Genomic DNA, 17,993 nt, shown 5'->3' with positions numbered 1-17,993 from the left:
CAGGAATGTCATTTCAACATTTGCGGAACGGCCAATTTGAAACGCACTAACACATTTGTGTTTCATGTTAGGCCACACATTCTTTGATGACCATTGTTTGTATTGGTGTGTACTATAACCATAAAAGTTTTCTATAAAGTTTTCCCCATCTCTTCTGAATTACCCTGTAGGCAGGGTAGGGAAAGAGGGCCCCCAAAGTCTTCCCATGTCACCACAGCCTTCCTAAATACATTCAATAGAATATAATCAATAATCCTGGCTTTATAGTGAAATTGTTCAAAACAAGTTATGTTTCTCTAAGTTATTTCAGTATACCTTATATTATGAGAAAGTCAAACTTCTTGGAAATCTTGCGTATATATATAGCAGGGGTGGGAAGTGACTAAGTCCATTTCGGAGCAGCTTTGGAGCAGCAAAATTCAGGATTTGGAGCAGTTTTGGAGCAGCAAATTCAGGATTTGGAGCAGCAAAATATGAGATTCGGAGCAGATATTTATAAATTGGAACAGTGAAATTAACAAGAATATTTTCGTTAACCCTCAACCCTTTTCAAAATAAAACTGCACTGTCTTTTGTTATCAAACATCTTTTCGTCAGCTTGATTTTTGTATTTTAGGCTTTTGACACCTTGTTTGAAAGAGCGGCTATCATAAAATTTTTTGCACCCGTCTATTTAAGATGATTTTTGCTTACTGTGGGCACTATTTGCTGCCTTGAACAGCAGCACTTCAAATGAGCTAAAAAAAATTTATAAGTTTTTAATTTTTTTATACTTAGAAAGAAATTGTTGCAAAATGGGAGAGAATTTCGGAACAATCAACTCGATGTTTGGCGATTCAGCACTCATTATCTGGCGAGATTGGCGATCTGACATTCGCTATTTGGCGAGATTGACGATTTAACGCTCACTATTTGGCGAGATTGACGATTTAACGCTCGTTATTTGGCGATTTAACACTCGTTATTCGGCAACATTAGCGATTTAACGCTCGTTATTCGGCAACATTAGCGATTTAACGCTCGCAATTCGGCAAAATTAGCGATTTAACGCTCGTTATTCGGCAAAGTTTCTAAACTAACATGCGTAATTCGGCGGACATGCGCTTTTTACCCCCGGAATGAAAATTTTTTCCACGAAACATCGGGATTTAACACAATGACAATCGACTACAGTAATTTCTGCTGCTTCCAGTGACGACTTTTTTTTTTAAACGGAAACACTCGAATTTGCACTTTAAAGCTGAAAGGCATTGCAAGCCATCTTCAGTTCCACGATCACGGACAATATCGGGGTTTCGCGATGGAAAGCCCGATCAGGGGCCGATAGTTTAAGTATAGTGGAATAAAACATGCTCTTCTCTCTCGTAAAGAAACGTTTCGTGGCTAGCAGGAACAAAATTTTTTTGGCGTCCTTTCCGAAATTCCGGGCATACTGAAGCAAAATTCGCTATTTGGCGCAGAAAAATGCGAAAATACGCTATTGGAGCAGGATGGCGCAAGATATTAGTTTTGGCGCAGTGCGGCGCAATTGGCGCAGAGTTCCCACCCCTGATATAGTAATTATAGATCCGGTATATACACTGGTGTAAGAAATTAAGAGAATTTGCAGACTTGGTCAATTATCTCTAGAACTACTGTACCGATTTTAATGAAATTTGATATGTTCATACATTGACACAATACTAAACAAATAACCATTCAATAATTGTAATACACACCCATCATCGTGCGTAACACTCGTTGGTGTCGGATGGTATGAAACAGCGGTTGCAGAATAAACAAAAAAATATGTTAATAGATGGGTTAATAGGGGGTATGGTCTCCTCTTACAGATATACAGGTCTCGCAGCGTGATTTCATACTTGAAATAAGGCAGTTTATCATTTCCTGTGGCAATTGGTCCCACTCGTTCAGAAACGCTGTTTTCATTCCCTGGATGGTTCCCGGTGGGGGGTTGCGAGTTGTAATTCCAGGGTTGTTTGGTTTAAACCTTGGTTTTAGCCAAGTGGTTTTTTTTCAAAAAATCAAATAAAAGCGGCCTAAATATCATTTTTTTCCCTTGAAAAATATCATATTGGTTCATTATTAGCCAAAATGTTTCATTCTGACCACATTTTATATCCTTGGGGTACATTCTGATGGTATATCTTTAACCGACTGACGGTCCTGCACGTATATGTACGTGTGAAGTTCATGCCTTCCAAACGGTCCAGGCCGTATTTTTACGTGTGAACTTTTCGACTTCCAAATGGTCCTGGCCGTAAATATACTGCCTTGCTTTCCCCCCATAAAGAATCACTAAGCTGGCTTAGCATACGCCCCTCTCCTTTCTCCACAAAATGACCATTGTACTCGCAACAGCGCTGGGCGTTGGAAACGACAAAATGGCTTCTGCCTCTTCGGCGGGAGGGGACAGTTTTCAATTAACTTAGCAGATAGACGTTTGACAAGCAGCTCTCGAATAGTCAGTTCAAAAAAGCCTTAATCCTTTTGTAAAGGAAGAGGAATTTTCAGAAAGTATAAAAAAGGCTGCTCTTCAGCAAGAAATGCCCCACCTAAAAGGCACGTCTTTATCTTATGATAGAAATTCTTATCGCTTGATTGTAGGATATGTACTGGCATTCACTTTTATTTTGGCATGAAAAAAAATTACATTGTATTAAAACTCATTGACTGCGAAACACTGAATGCAAGATAGAGATAAACAGAATTCCCCCCCCCCCCCCCGAATTGTGACATCCTGGCTTCCCAGTGATTTTAATTTTTTTACAGTATAGGCAAAATTTTTTAATTTTATTTTTCATTTGTTTATCTTTACCTCTTTATCACTACTCAAGTACGATACGGCAGAACCTCAATTATCTGATGTGATTGGAAAACCCTACATCAGAAAACCAAAAAAAAAAAAATACAGTATCATGTTTATTTACGCAGAGCATAATTGATACCAGTGTTTCTTAACTCCTTTACCCTACACCCTGTAACCCTCTTTGGACCATGTTTTCTTCTCCCTCCTTGCTTTCTTGGCCCTCGCCTTTGCCTGGGCCACCAACCTCACCCAGCAGAGTAAACCATTTCTAAGTATACAAACTATTTTCTTTTTGAAAAAATTTATAGTGAAAGCGAAAATTTTATAAACAAAGACTGTCATAGTGTCTGTCAAGACTGTCATAATTTCTGTCAAGACTGTCATAGTGGCTGTCAAGACTGTCATGTCTCTAGAGTCCAGCGAGCTTCCCTCTTGTGAAGGTTATACGCTGGGCAGTGATGCCAAGATCGCGCCAACCCACCCCCTCCCGCGTGCAAAGTGATATTCGGGAAGGGGGTTCAGTATTTCGATGGAAGTAACAGCCTACATATTTACATACTTTCGAAAATTATTGTGTGCCAGAATTTTATCATGTAGGCCCCATGAAGACATTATACCCCCCCGGGCTATGCCTGGATCAGCCCATACTTGTGAACCAGAGTTGGGCGAACGTACACAGAGAAAGCATATGGGAACGTATGCGCATCACATTTGTGGTAAGACGTATATAACATGTATGAAATTCTATTAGCTTTGCAAACTATGCCATGCTAATGTTCAGTGAAATCGAGAATGCGGCTCATTTGCAATACCTAAATCCACGCATGTATTCAATCTCTGCAACATTTCATTGCTTAGTTGATCATTTTCAGCTAGTACCATTACTTATACAAATATATACATTTTTATATCATTGTTCATCGCTTCGCTGAGCAATGCTCTAAAAAATAAATAATGCAAGGGCACTCGTCTGTGGTTTTTTTTTTTAATTTTATCGGTTATAGTAAGAATTTTTAAAAAAAACAGTTGGAAGTGGAAATAAATATAAGCATGTTATCACATTGTTGACCGGTCATGAGTAAATTCAAACTTTCAAGCAGGATAAACCTGTAACCCAGCGATTCTCAACCGGTGCTCCGCGGAGCCCTTGGGGTTCCGTGTACACTTCCCAGGGGCTCCGCCGTGACTCGAGGAAAATAAAACAAATCAGTAACTTTGATAGATAAATAAAAAATAAGAGGCCTACAAGGTTCTACCATAAAAATTATATGCAAAAAGTGCTCCTCGAGTGAAACAGGGCTCCACCATAGAAATTATATACTGAAAAGGGCGAGCCCAAAAAGGATGAGAACCGCTGCTGTAACCGTTCATTAAGTGGAAAAACCACAGAAAACGAACTTCGGTAGACCACCACTCTGCCGCCAGTAAGATACAAACCTGGATGCTCGTGATGAGATCCCAGAATTATGTCCACGCGACGACACAGTAGCTCTAGAATATACTAAGTGGCCACGGGTGAAAATCCAGTAAAAAAGTATTGTGCTGTAAAAGCTGAGCCACGGCTTATGATTAAGCATTCCGTACAAAAAAAAAAAAAATGTGCAGCTCATCTATCAATTCCTCACACTTATGTGACAGGACATGAATAAGCTTGTACGTGCTCATCAAGCACAATGCCTCAACATTGAAAGAAAAAAAAGTATATTTAAATATAAAAATAAAATACTCACACTTCTTATAAAAAGTGTGCTCATTGTACAAACGAAACATCCAAATGGTTGACTGACTTCTTTTTTTTCCATCTAAGATAGTGATCTGGTGTCCCAGCCATTAGATACGTCGGAAGAGTTACGAAACCGTGGGTGCTTGACTTGAGCTTTACATGGAAACTATTGATCCCTAAATGAATTTTGGGGGTGCTCAGATCAGTGGTACAGAATACTGTAGGTACTCGAGCACTCACTGCACCCTCTGGCTCCACCCGCACTGCCAGTCATCGCCCTAAATGCCAGAATTTTACTTATACATTGTGGAATCTTGACTAAGTACTGCACTGTCAGTTCCCTTCCCCCAACCCACAAGAAATTTCTGGCTACGGCTCTTCCAATAGCACCATTGTCAACATAACAGAAAGGTCTTGAGGTCAAACAACCTACCATAACATTTATTTGCACAATAATGTTTTTAGGAAGAAATTTAACGATCAAAAACAGTTCAGCTCCTGGATGTAAAGCGGGCCACAGCAATTGAATTCAATTAGTGAGGAAAAACTAATTTCTTACTAAAATAGTTACCGTACTCCCCCACATTAGCTGGCATGCCGGGAAACAGTGAGGCAGACCAGCATGCTGAAAATATCCGTATTTTCCGGAATGCCAATAAATTCGATTCACGGATTCTGGAAAATTCTTGAATATCTTTATTTTTTATTCATTTCTTATCAGGAAAATAGATTATACATATCGTCGGAGCCAACAATGATGGCTCTTATTGGATGTTACTGAAAACAAACAGTTGAATATTTAATATTAGAATGAATAACTGAATGGGAGGAAGAAGGAAATGAAACATTTCATAGAGAATCAGAAATATTGTTCAATGTCGGTACTGTAATTGAAAGAAGGTAAAATTTGATTAGTCTTCTATACATGTGTATGAACAGGGCCGCAACTAGATGCTTGGTCACACGGGGCAAGCGCACATTTTTACGCCCCCTTGTAATGGTAAAGGAGATGTTTCAGAATGAAATTTGCACCCCCTCGGGCTCAGCGCCCGGGGTACGAGACCCGTCTGCTCCCCATAGGTGCGGCCCTGTGTATGAATGAAGGCTGACAGTTGAATTCATATCAGATGGCATAGAGTTATAAAATTCAGGAACTATGTAAGTAAAATAGTTTCCTTTCAAAGTTTTATGAACACAAGATAATGCATAGATTCAATTTATTCCTGAGGAAGAACGAGCCAAATTAATATTTAAAGAACACTGATTTTTTTTGAAAATGAGGAAGTGTGATTTAGAAAAATATACACATATACTGTATATCAACTTTATTCGGAAAATCCACTGATTCAGCTGAATGCATGCGGTGATCCTATTATAACCTCACTTTTTCCGGCATGCCGAAAGTGGCCAAGACCACAACGTACAAAAAGCTGGTGCCCTTCGTGTTTTACGGTGTGCCGGCCAATGCGTGGGAATACGGTAAGCTTATTGAAATTTTTGAGTAAAATAATTTGGTAGTTGTTCAAATCAGCGCTTGTGTAATCACTTCCATTTTGCCCAGATCTTTACTTGAAAAGTAAAAATTGCGTTCGCAGAGGAATGGGAAAAAAGACGAGTCCACAAAAAGCCAAGTATTGTACTTAATTTGAATCCTTTTACGAGAGAACACACCTTTTCTTTTCCTCTCCTACAAAGAAGCATTCAACAGTGGGCGGAACAAAAAAATTTAAACCACACAACACTAAATCCGATATCCCGCTGTTTGTACGGGGCGAAGGAAAAATTGTTGGATTTTTTTCGAAGAGGTTTTGTCACAATTACCTGAACCTTTTTCAAGTAGATTTTCTCAACACCCTCAAACCGTCAGTCGGTTAAATGACATAAGATTTTATAAGTGGTTTTTTTCAAAAAGTCTCATAAAAGTGGCCAGAATATATATATATTTTTCACATGAAGTATCTTAGTTATTTAAAGTTATATACAAAAGCCAAAATTTCTCATTCTTGCAACATTTTCTAGCCTTTGGCAACATTCTGATGCTCTATCTTTCGCAAATTCATGAATAAGGATTGTATCACACATCTAAATGTAGTGGTGTGTTATCTGACAAGGTTTCTTTTTCCCAAGCAGCAACCATCAGGCTAGGGGTAGTGACCATGGAGGAAAGAATAACAGGAGGTGACGCGACTAGCGCCTCTGTTGAGAAACATGGGGAATCTAGGTTGCCAGATGAAGCCAGTGATCGCTCTATTAAAGGGACCAAGTAAGCCCAAACAAACCGTGGCTTCCCATGCTTTCCTATGAGAAACATCCCCGTTTTTAAAAATCATTTACAAATTTACTATTGACTTTAGGAACTCGATTTTTTACCCTCAAATTCTTTGGATATATTTATACAATTGAACGAGAGCTTTTACAATTTTAGTTGTTATTTGTTTTCGAATATTAACTTCAACAACACGGAACCTTTTGCAAAAATAACCAAAATTTACCCATATCTTGTGCCACAAAATTCCTTCTCGGCATTTTAATTTTAAAAATATTATGCCAAAACATGTAATACCTCAGTGCTGAGAGAAATACAATGAACAAGCGGTGTTTGAAAAAATCTGACTTTTTTTTGCGAAAAACATTATATATGCAAAACATTAGCATATGCAACGCTTTTCAGCTGTTTATATTAAAATATTGTAGAAATATTTCTCCATTCCAGGCAAAAGCTCGAACACAGACACAATTTTAGATTTCAAATTCAATTCGAAACTTTTTTGTGTTAAATTTTCGTACACATACCACTTTAAAAGCAAAGTAATTGGTACAAAATGAAGAGGAAAAAAAAACAGCCCGGATTATTTTTATAAACACTATAGGCCAGAGAGATGACTTATCGCGGCTCGTAACAAAAAGTTTTTTATTTTTTAATATTTTTTTCTCAATACATCTACATAGCGGAAAGTTCGGATGGGCGGCATATATTTCCAGTAATACGTATTCAAGAATATGAGAGTGGAACGGAAGAAGGGTGGCAAAATTCGTACAGCCTACAGGCAGCAAAACCATAAATACACAGTGGCGGAGGACGCTCGAGCACTTCCAGTACTTTCAGGCCATAGGCAGAGATTTACTTGGAAGTCTGGGGGGGGGGGGCCAAGGTCATTATTGATGGGGGGGGCCACGATGATGATGATGTCAGCTCATATATACATTAGATCAGTTGACTCCACCTTTGCCCCCCCCCCCGTATCTCCGCCCATGTTTGAGGCACGGGGGCGGCAAAGTGCTGTTTGCCCCGGGTGCCAAAAATCCTAGCTACGGCCCTGTCAGAAGGTGCTCGAGCACCCCAGGATTGATTCAGAAATCAAAATTTCTCATGTAAAGCTTAAGACTAGCGCCCACGGGCCTCAAACACTTTCGAAATGTCCCGGATCTATGATAATGATGAACGAAACAAAAAGGCAAGATAAACAGTTAAAAGAAAAAAATTATGAAATTGCATTTTATTGCAGCTTCATATTATTTTAATTAATCATATTCCCATAGACATTAATGTGATGCATCAAAGTTTTAAAATAAATTGAAGCACTCAACTAAAAACTTATGACGAGTCGAGAGCGAAAAATGATCTTCCCCTTTCAAAAATAAATTAAAAATATAAAAACCCCTTATACAAGGATAAAGTTTTATCTTCCCCCTTTATTGGATCATGTAGATTACCTGAAGACGCATTAAATGGTCATGGTGCTTAAATTTATTTAGTTATTAATATTTTAAAAGAATTCGATCCAGCAAAACACATGTTAAGTATAGGGAAAAGAGCGGTTTGTTTGGGCTTACTCGTCAGCCCATCGGGTTGCCACAACGGCTTCAATTTTCGTTCCTGATGTCACCTCCTGTTATTCTTTCCTCCATGGGTAGTGACACCATCAGGCTAGGGGCAGGTGGTCCTATAATCCAATAGACACCAGCTGTCTTTAAAGGACTAGTGTACTAATAGTTGCATTACCTCGCATACATTTTCATTTTTTTCCCATAAGTAGCAGCACATCTCCTCTCCCAGTCTTAATATTCAATAGTAATTTTTTTTAATACTTTCACTGTTAAGCCCAGTTAATCAAGGTTCTACTGTATAGTAGTAACAGATTTATGAAAAATAATCAGCTATATACAGGGTGATTATAATTTGAAGTTTTCATTCCAAAACTATTCAATAAGAACTACTGGTTAGAATGACTTGAAAATTCGCATGGGTACTCCTGAAGCAATGGAAATTTATCTCGCAAAAGGAAAAAAGTGCAAGTAGTGCAAAATTTGCAATTAGATGATGCTGTACTTGGCCAGCATTATAATCTATTTTGCGCAACCACATCATTTCGGCACTTCCACAGCATCAGTGTGTGGATAGAACTTCTATCAAGATGCACATTGCAATACCAGTAATCTGCATTATTTATGCCTCATTATATTCACCTAATTTTTATTACTTTTTTCAAAATATCTTTCTAATTAAGTATACTGAAAGTAACTGGAGAAAAACCTTTATATATTATATGATTAATAACATTAAAAGAATTTTCAAACACACAGTAATCCATTGAGTTAAGCAAAAAATAATTAAATGGCAAAAGTTGGTTTTTTTTTTAAATTTTAAAAATATTTATTGATTAATTAGCATGGGAATAGTGTTAATTACATTGATAAACATTTTATTTTTGTTAATTATTGGAAGTTTGAATGATTTTTCAGAAATTTCATTGTTTTTAATGTTAATACTATTTAAAATAAAAAAACCTGGTTTAAACCAAAAAAACCGGTTTTTTTACCAACCCTGGCAATTGCCCTCCCCAGATGGTTCTATCCATATGAATGTACAGCAAGAATCGGTGCTTAGCCTGAAACAGGACTCATCAGTGAAGGTAGGTCTCAAGCAGGTCTTCTTCCAAACAACCCTCTCTCATCAAGTCTTTTGGAAACAGTCACCCTTGATACACGGGTTCCTGTGGCTGCATACAAGTCACGAGAGAGCTGAGAAGCTGCAGCACTCCTGTTATGCCTCACTGTAATTGACAAATGGCAATCTTCTCTGGCCATCGTGGCTCTCGGACGACCTTGCCCAGGCTTTCTCTCGATGGATCCGGTATCCTGGAACTGTTTCCATAAGTTACACACGACGCTGGGCGTTAAATTGAACTCTCTATAAACCTGGACTTGAAATTGGCCTGCTTCTAGCCTCCCCACAATTCGCCACCTCATTCCATCATCTGAACGTTGGTGGTTACTCATTTTTACTGTTACAATTTGAAATTAACCAATTGCTGCAAAATAACACCAAGAAATTTGCAGAGGTGTGCTAGCGAACGAAATGCGCCTTAACTTACACGCGCTTATAAAGCCTGTTTCTCTACTGAATCCGCCTACACACACGTATACGTTTAGGTATTTGACGTACAAGATTTGCATTTTTGTCTAAAAGCAGTGGTTTTACATTCAGTTCAGTTCTTTTCATGAAATTCGATAAAATATGCAAATTCTCTTAATTTCTTTCACCAGTGTATAAAACATTTTCCACGCGAGATCATTTAGAAAAAAATCTATCTGTAAAAATTCTACCTTGAATACCAACAGTTTTGTCATCTAGCTGCTGTGTGGTAGTCACTTTTTTGCATTGCGAAAACCACTGGTATGTACGCAGAATTTGATTTTGGAGGGGCAGAAGGATTTTTTCCATAGAAATTGTGGGTCATTTATGCTTAGAATGAATTTTAAATTAACATAGTATAAGACTGTATTTTCTCTAATTTTTTAATTTTTCATTTTCTGAGAGCAAGGGTGAGGCGCATGGCATTGTTTTTTCAGAAATTATTTGGGGTGGGACTCAGCCCCTAGGTTCTGACATCAATAGCTCCCATATTTGGGTGTGAAAATATGTGGCAGTTAAATGGGGACATATCAAAGTGGTTAACCATCAGGGAGGGAAAATAAAGTCATTCTACCAGGAAATCGTTTCGCACTGATTTATATGAATAGGGAATCAAAAGAGAAGTGTCTGAGAGTGTTCTGGGAGAAAGAGAATATCATTTGCTTTAAATTTAAATCAGAACATACTATTGAAAGAGCTACGATTTTTTTAAGAAATAAAAAATCAATCAGAAGGAAATTTATAGATTGATTTATTAGGAAATATATAAATGCATGCCTCCGACTGGATCCTGCTTATAACGTTTTTCAAAAAAATGTCATAAAAAATATTGTATGCAGGAAAACACATTAAACAGGAAATCATAATGAGAATTATTTATAGAGTTGGGACAATGAAAAGAAGTCAGAACAAGTGGAAAAATTTCTAAATGGGAAAGTTATAAGCAGGATTGACTGTATATTAGTGGTAGATTTATTACATGTGCTAAATTCCACATGTTCCATTCTCAGTGTTAATGGACTTCCCTACTAGTAGACAATGAAAATAAATGAACCTTTGGATAGAACATGTTTTTAGAAATAAATTATTTGATTCACAAAGATACCTCCTTCTCCTACCCAGAACATGGCCTGTCGCTCTGTCTCAATGAAGAGATATGAGCAGGTGATGAAAGACCTTTGGGCATGCCAGAAAAAATTCATAGAAATACCAGTGAATTATGGAGAAATGGGGAGCATACTTTTTTCAAGATAATTTTTTTCGAAAGGAACCCACTTTCACTCAAAAGGGACCCAGATTTTTTGGATTTTTATTATTATATTATTAATAATTGTAAATTAGAGTACAGAGGCATCTCTGATGTCTGGTCTTAAAAATTTAAAATCATAATTCTGCCTTAGAATATCTATCTTCTTGTAGGGACAGGGCGAATTTACTCTGTATAGAATAATGGGTTTTGAATGCCTGCAAATAGCTGCGAAGTACCGTAATTTCGCTTATGTAACTGGAGGGGGAGAAAATCTGCAGGGGAATTAAAACTCTGACATTTGGAAATTCTGTACACAGCTCTGATTGAAGAAAGCAACTGAATATCTTCAACAACCTGCGTGTATATCAATACATTACATTACAGTATACTAAGTAGTAAAAACACTTTTCAAAGTCCCACGATCATGATGGACTGTGGAAAGAAATGGGGAAAAATCGAGAGTTTTTTCTCTTTTTTTTTTCTTGGAACTAGGAAAGAATGTGTCCCACAGGACGAGTGAACAAATTTTTGTGTCCCCTTTTCCGAAATCCCGGGTATTTGCTATGTTATAGTGCATCATTAGCATCTCATTACCCCATGCAACTCCCGTACATTGAATATCATTTTCTGTATTAAAAACGACGCAAAAAAGTCAGAAAAGTCAGAATTTTTTATTATAGCTATTTACCTGTTTGTACCACTCAGATTTGAATTTCATATACGGACGTATGAGAAGTTGTTCAGCTTGTTTTTTGTCATGCTCAGTGAGATGTAGAATATCATTTTCTGAAAGATTCAAGCTGGAGAAAAAAATAAAAGGGTGATATCAAAATACTGATATGTGAGCAAGAAAATAAGTGTTGGGAGAAAGGGGAAGAGACTTAAAAAAAAAATAAGTGGTTCAAGATCAATAAGCGAAATTGGCAGCTAAAAAAATCTGATCGCTATACCGTGTGTACATAAATGAATATCCCAACTTTGTAGGGCTATTGAAAGCAATCTAAACAAAGAACAAACTTGTTGTTCATTGGAAATCAAAAATAACAGTTAAAAGTTTAAATTTGACACAGTTATAAGTGTTCAGTGTGAGTCCCTTTAGTAACATGAGGCGGTACAATAACTTATCCCACACTCTTTTCAGCATGTCTGGTGTGACAGTTTGAAAGGCTGCAGATATGCGTGTCTTAAGTTTGTCAACATCATTTGGTAGGGGTGGAACAAACACCTGATGTTTGATGTAGCCCCAGAAAAAAAAAATCGCACGGAGTGATGTCAGGGCTGTGAGGAGGCCATTGATGAAGAGCAAGGTCTTGGGCGAGCAATCCACCGGTGTGGCAATTTGTCATTTAAAAACCCACGAACAGCTAAGTGCCAATGGGGTGGTGCACCATCCTGCTGTAGAATGAAATCACCTGATTCTTCTTTTAACTGTGGCAACAACCAAATCTCTAACATATCCAAATAAGTAATCCCATTAACAGTCTTCTTATGGAAAAAGAAGGCGCTGAAGATTTTTTCATGCCACATAGCACAAAACATATTCACCTTTGGTGAATCGCGTTCCACTTCAATGGTGGCATGTGGATCAGATGATCCTCAGATGGGCACATTGTGGTGGTTCACTGTACCGTTCATGTGAAATGTTGCTTCGTCACTGAACATAATCTTGGATAGGAAGGACTCGTCGTTATCAAGCTCATGAAGTATGAACTCACAAAATTGTTTTCTTACTTTATCGTTTTCAGTAAGCGCTTGGACTAGCTGCAACTTGTATGGTTTGAATGGTAATTTCCTCCGCAACACTTTCCAGACCGTCATAACAAGCATTTGGCAGGCAGTTCTTGGCTGGCAGGTTGAGTTGATTTGCTCGGACTGTTAGCTAAAGCGTTTTGAACACATTCAATATTTTTTTCACTCACACGTGGGCAACCAGAGCTTTTACCTTTGCAAATGCACCTTTCATCAAGAAATTTCAGAAACCAACGCAAGATACTCCAACAATCGGTGGAGCAATTCCGTATTCATTACAAAATGCTCGTTGCACAGTCGTAACTGAGTCACTTTTCGAAAATTCAAATCACACAGAATGCTTTATGTAGCGCGGTAAACATCTTAGCGAGAAATGAATTGCATACGTTAAACTCGCAGCGTTCAGTCTGACAGCCTCATGTCACCATCTATTCCACTCTTCATGAACTTCAACTTATTTTTGATTTCCGATGAACAACAAGTTCATACTTTGTTTAGTTTTCTTTCAATAGCCCTGCAAAGTTGGGATATTCATTTATGTACACACTGTATAATAGTTATCATCATGAAAAAAAAATGAACTGAAATATTATTTCATGGAACTCGAACTTAAACTGTACAAATAATCAAAAATATAGGCCTGAGAAATTTTCACTTTTCCCTTGTACCATAAATCATCAATAAGCAATGAAGCAGCTTACTAAGCTTAGTTAAACATCGTGAAAATCAAATACACTAATACAAGGCCACAACAAGCAAAATGCCCAACGAGGTGGCTGAAAAAATATACCCATAACAAATATGAATGTCATATTTTTAAAATACCACAGCACAATTAAACGTTCAATTATATGAACTAAAAGTCATATACAGTCAAACCTCGATAGTGCGTCACCCGGGTAATGCATCACTCCGCTTACCATGTCACTTTTCGGAAATCTCAATTGTTCTCTATGGGGTTCTAATGTTATTAAACTCATGATAATACGTCACCCACTCGGCTTAATAAGTCACTTTTGTGAAAGCACCCTTTCAAAAATTACCATTCAAACCAGAAATTCTTTGTACAATTCCTTCCTTTCTAATTATTTTAACTGTTATTTTAATTATACAAAGTAAAAATTAAGAGGTTACTTTCCCCACATTTTCACTGTGTTATGGCAAGTGGAACCCAATTCGTTTTCACTGTGCTCAGGCAAGTGAAACTCAATGCATTTATTCTCACTCTATATTCCCCTGCATTTTTGCAAATTTTGCATTTTCCTTCCGATTTATCTCATATAATGTCTGATAATATTTACGGGGAGGGGTACTTTTACATTGTGAGTTTTCTACATTCCAAAGTTATTAATTCACATTGAATTTTTTTGTGTACAAAAGTTGTAAATTAGCTTTTTTATACCAAAACAATAAAATGTTTAGGCTTTTTATGGTATGAATAAATTTTTGTTTGTTTAAACTTCTTTCATTTATGAATAATCATTTTATGAATGATTTTAAGGTACAATCAGCGTCAGGTTCCAATTGCCTCTTTGCGAAGGCAAATGGAATCAGCACTTGATTAAAATATAGTTAATCTTGAAAAGGGGGCGAAAGAAAATGCGGTTAAAGCACTAGCTCTAAAAATATAGGGTCAGGTGGGGTAAAATGGTCATAAAAAGGTGTGTTTACATCTTTGAAGAGGTATAACCATATGACTTTTTCAAAAATAGGATATCTTTTGGCTGATATTTTACATTACATTCTTAGAGAGTATATTACCACATTTTTCAAAAATATTTTTTGAGTGTAACAGTTTTTTTTCTGCAACTTTTTAGACCTCACTTTTATGACCACTTTACCCCATGGGGTGGGGTAAAGTGAGTAGTGCATGGGGTAAAATGGTCATACCAAATAATAATGAAATTTTAAGAAAATAATCAGTGGGCATTGAAATTTTATTTAACACATTTATCAAACAATCATTTTCTACTTTTAAATTTATAACTGTCAATGTACTCTATGGTTATAAATCTTGGCTTCATTAGGATCTTCAAATACAACTTATCTCTTATTTCATCTATGGCCTTATTTTCTGGAAAGGTATAAAAATTCATTATTTAGGCTCTTTCAAGATATTCAACAGATAATAAATCCTTATTAATCACTTGTCTGGTAATTTGCATTATTGATTTTTGTTCTCTTCATAATAAACTAGCACCCCACACACACAGCCTTCTGACATCTTCCATAAAGTTTGAATAGTTATAGATTTGCCTCAGATCTTCAAGAAATTTTTTCTTTGGCTATGAGAGTTTAATGTAATTTTTGCATATTTATTTTGTGGCAGCCAAAGTTCAACTATTTCCTTAATTAAGGTTTCTCCTATTCTATCCTGAACATGTTTTCATTTTGCCCTTGAGTTCTGTATTACCCTTTCGTTTGCAGCTGAGATTAACGAGGACAAGGTAGTCAGTATATGGCTCGTTTCAAGTCTCTCATCAGACACAACACTGATATTAGCTAATTTTGACACTTTCTAAGTTCAAGTTAGCCATTCATGAAGTTGATTCTGTATCTTTACTTCCCTTGGTTGTGAAGTGTGAAAGTTCAACATCTACAAAAGGGTGGGGGTTTGTTCACATTGAGCAAGAGATTTCAAGCCTTCAATACTAGTCTCCTTTGCATGGTAACCTTGATTTTCTTCTAGAATCCTTTTGTGTTGACTTGTTAATGATCCATCTTCCTTAAGTCATATGGAATCTTTAACTCATGTTCTTGCAGCTCACATGATACTCTAATGCTCTTTCTAACAGCTAACAATACTAATGGAAGAATGTCAGAGTACTGTTGTATAGGCCTAATGATTCAAAAAACCTGTTCCCATATTTTCCAGAAGTTTCATTGACTTCTCTAATGTAGGTGCTAAGTTGAACTTGAACTAATGAAAAAAGTTCCACTTACCTCTCTGACAGTTTAAATTACTATTTCTTTTAATTTCACTCAATCTAAAAAAATTGTAAAAATCAATCATTTTACCATTGTATATCAGAAGGCAACAGGCCAAGCCATTGGATCTGTGGAACAGTTAGATTGTCTGCATCAAAGGCCATGGACTGAAATGAAAGAAAGAAAAATACATATATTGAATATGTACATAACATGTGCCGAAGCTTAGATAGCCTAGTTGATAAACCAATGCAGGTAAACTGATTTTTATGATTCAATCAATTTCAAAATTTCCAACTGAACTTCATTGTAACGAAGGTTTGTACAGCTGGCTGATGATAAAATAATAAATACGGGGGGAAAAAATGCAACTGGCCTTGTGGGGAGTCAAACCCACTTTTTCTCACTTGCCAGGCGAGTGCCCTAGACCACTAAAATCCTCTTGCATAAAACAGGGCCATACATGGACAGCCAGGTCAAAGTTCACAATTTCTGACACTGCCACCACATGGTGACTTATTCAAAGATGATGCCACTCTCCACTATTACTATCAAGGTTTCGACAGCTGGCTTGATGTGGAGTTAAATCCAGGATAGAAAATTCCACTGGCCTTGAGGGAATCAAACTCACGTTCTCTCCTTTGCTGAGTGAGCGTCCTAGATTGCTACACTAATGGATTTGTAGTTAGTCTATTTCCTGGATTTATCGTCGCATTAGCCAGCAGTCAAAATCTTTGTAGTAATAGCAGAGAGTGATCGGATCGTGGGGTCAACGGAATGCAGACCATTGGCCTACGTGCATAGAGCCCTCCCTCGTGAAGCCGATTACGTACTGTTTGACTGGACACCCTTCGTCCTGTTGCCAAGAGCAACTGTCTTTGCGGCTGCGTAGCATTCTCTGTTCTGTTTCGACGGGCTGTTAACCGTACATACCGGTCATCAGCTGCTGTAGTGGCGCGTGGCCGACCTTGCCCTGGTCGACGTCTAACATTTCCTGTTTCTTGGAATTGATTCCACAGCCTTGCAACAACACTTCTGGCGACTCCAACAGCGTCCGCGACACTACATTGTGTTTGCCCGGATTCCAGTCTGCCTATAACACGCCATGCCATGGATTCCGGTAAATCACGGTGTTGATACATCTTCAAGTCACCTTGTCTCAAAAAACAATAATGCGCAATCGAATTTCACAGTTACGGCAGTAAAACAGACGTTTCTGCAACATCCCGATTTCTGCCCTTATCTCCTTTTTCTGGTTTTTGACGTCATGAACTTTGATTTGCATATGAAGTTTTCTTCTTCCGTTTCCTGCTAGGCTTTAAATTATGGATGATTCATTTTATGTTACTTATCAGCATGTGTATTTCCCACTCTGAACCTGTATTAGGGTTATTAGTGAGTTAAATGATTTATTTTATTGGATATTTCCTATACCTGATCACTGCTTCCCTACCTCAACAAGTGTAACTTCATAACATAGCTCAATAAATCTCGCACACGAGACACTCTGTGTACATTAAAAACTTCAATAGAGTCAATGGAGTTGAAAAAACCTTGGAGCCTTACCATAGATCCAAATGCATAAATGCTGAGAATTTCTATTCCTGTAAAAAAAAGTTTTTATAAATTTTTTTACATATATCTGAATTTATTAAGACAAATTTTTTTAAACTTATAATGTAAAACTAATATTTTTTAACATATCAGGCCTTCTTGGACATCATCAATGAAAACAGTTTCCTGAGGCAAAGATCCTGTTAATACAAGTGCATTACCATCTCTCCAAATTAGACTTATTAGGGAATGAGAGAAATGAACATGTACCAGCAAAAGTTCTTTACTCAGAGAAATGCTCCTTTTGTCTTTTTTTTTCTAATAGTAATTTTGGAGAAAGTATATTCTATCATTTTCAGTTAGTCACATTCTTGATAGCATTTTAAATTTGAAAAATACAAAACTGGTGCATACATGAATATGTAAATTTAATACATAGCAAACACAAAGCTAGAGCTTTCAACTTGAATTTTTAAAAAATTTCATCACATGAATTTCTTCACATTGCTCACTTATTTTTTTTATTTTAATTGCAACTGAGGAGAAACATATCTCCAATATTAAG

At 37.1% G+C, this 17,993-nt stretch overlaps 1 protein-coding gene across 3 annotated transcripts in view; it reads right to left on the bottom strand.

The window, feature by feature from the left end:
* mei-W68 (meiotic W68) overlaps positions 1–17,993 on the bottom strand; it is a 152,749-nt gene that overhangs the window by 8,319 nt on the left and 126,437 nt on the right. For all 3 annotated transcript variants that reach the window (XM_089248442.1, XM_089248440.1, XM_089248441.1), the window contains 3 exons: positions 17,441–17,478; positions 15,965–16,041; positions 11,886–11,997 (listed from right to left, as the gene is read on the bottom strand). In XM_089248442.1, coding sequence (XP_089104568.1) covers positions 11,886–11,997; positions 15,965–16,041; positions 17,441–17,478 — 227 coding nt within the window. The remainder of the gene's footprint in view (positions 1–11,885; positions 11,998–15,964; positions 16,042–17,440; positions 17,479–17,993) is intronic.

Source organism: Pholcus phalangioides, unplaced genomic scaffold (genome assembly GCF_987345545.1).
Source record: "Pholcus phalangioides strain wild (caught in Gottingen) unplaced genomic scaffold, Ppha-v1.0 ptg000020l_1, whole genome shotgun sequence".
Classification (NCBI taxonomy): domain Eukaryota; kingdom Metazoa; phylum Arthropoda; class Arachnida; order Araneae; family Pholcidae; genus Pholcus; species Pholcus phalangioides.
The sequence above is the reverse complement of the archived record's forward strand: the minus strand, read 5'-3'. Positions and strand labels throughout refer to the sequence as shown.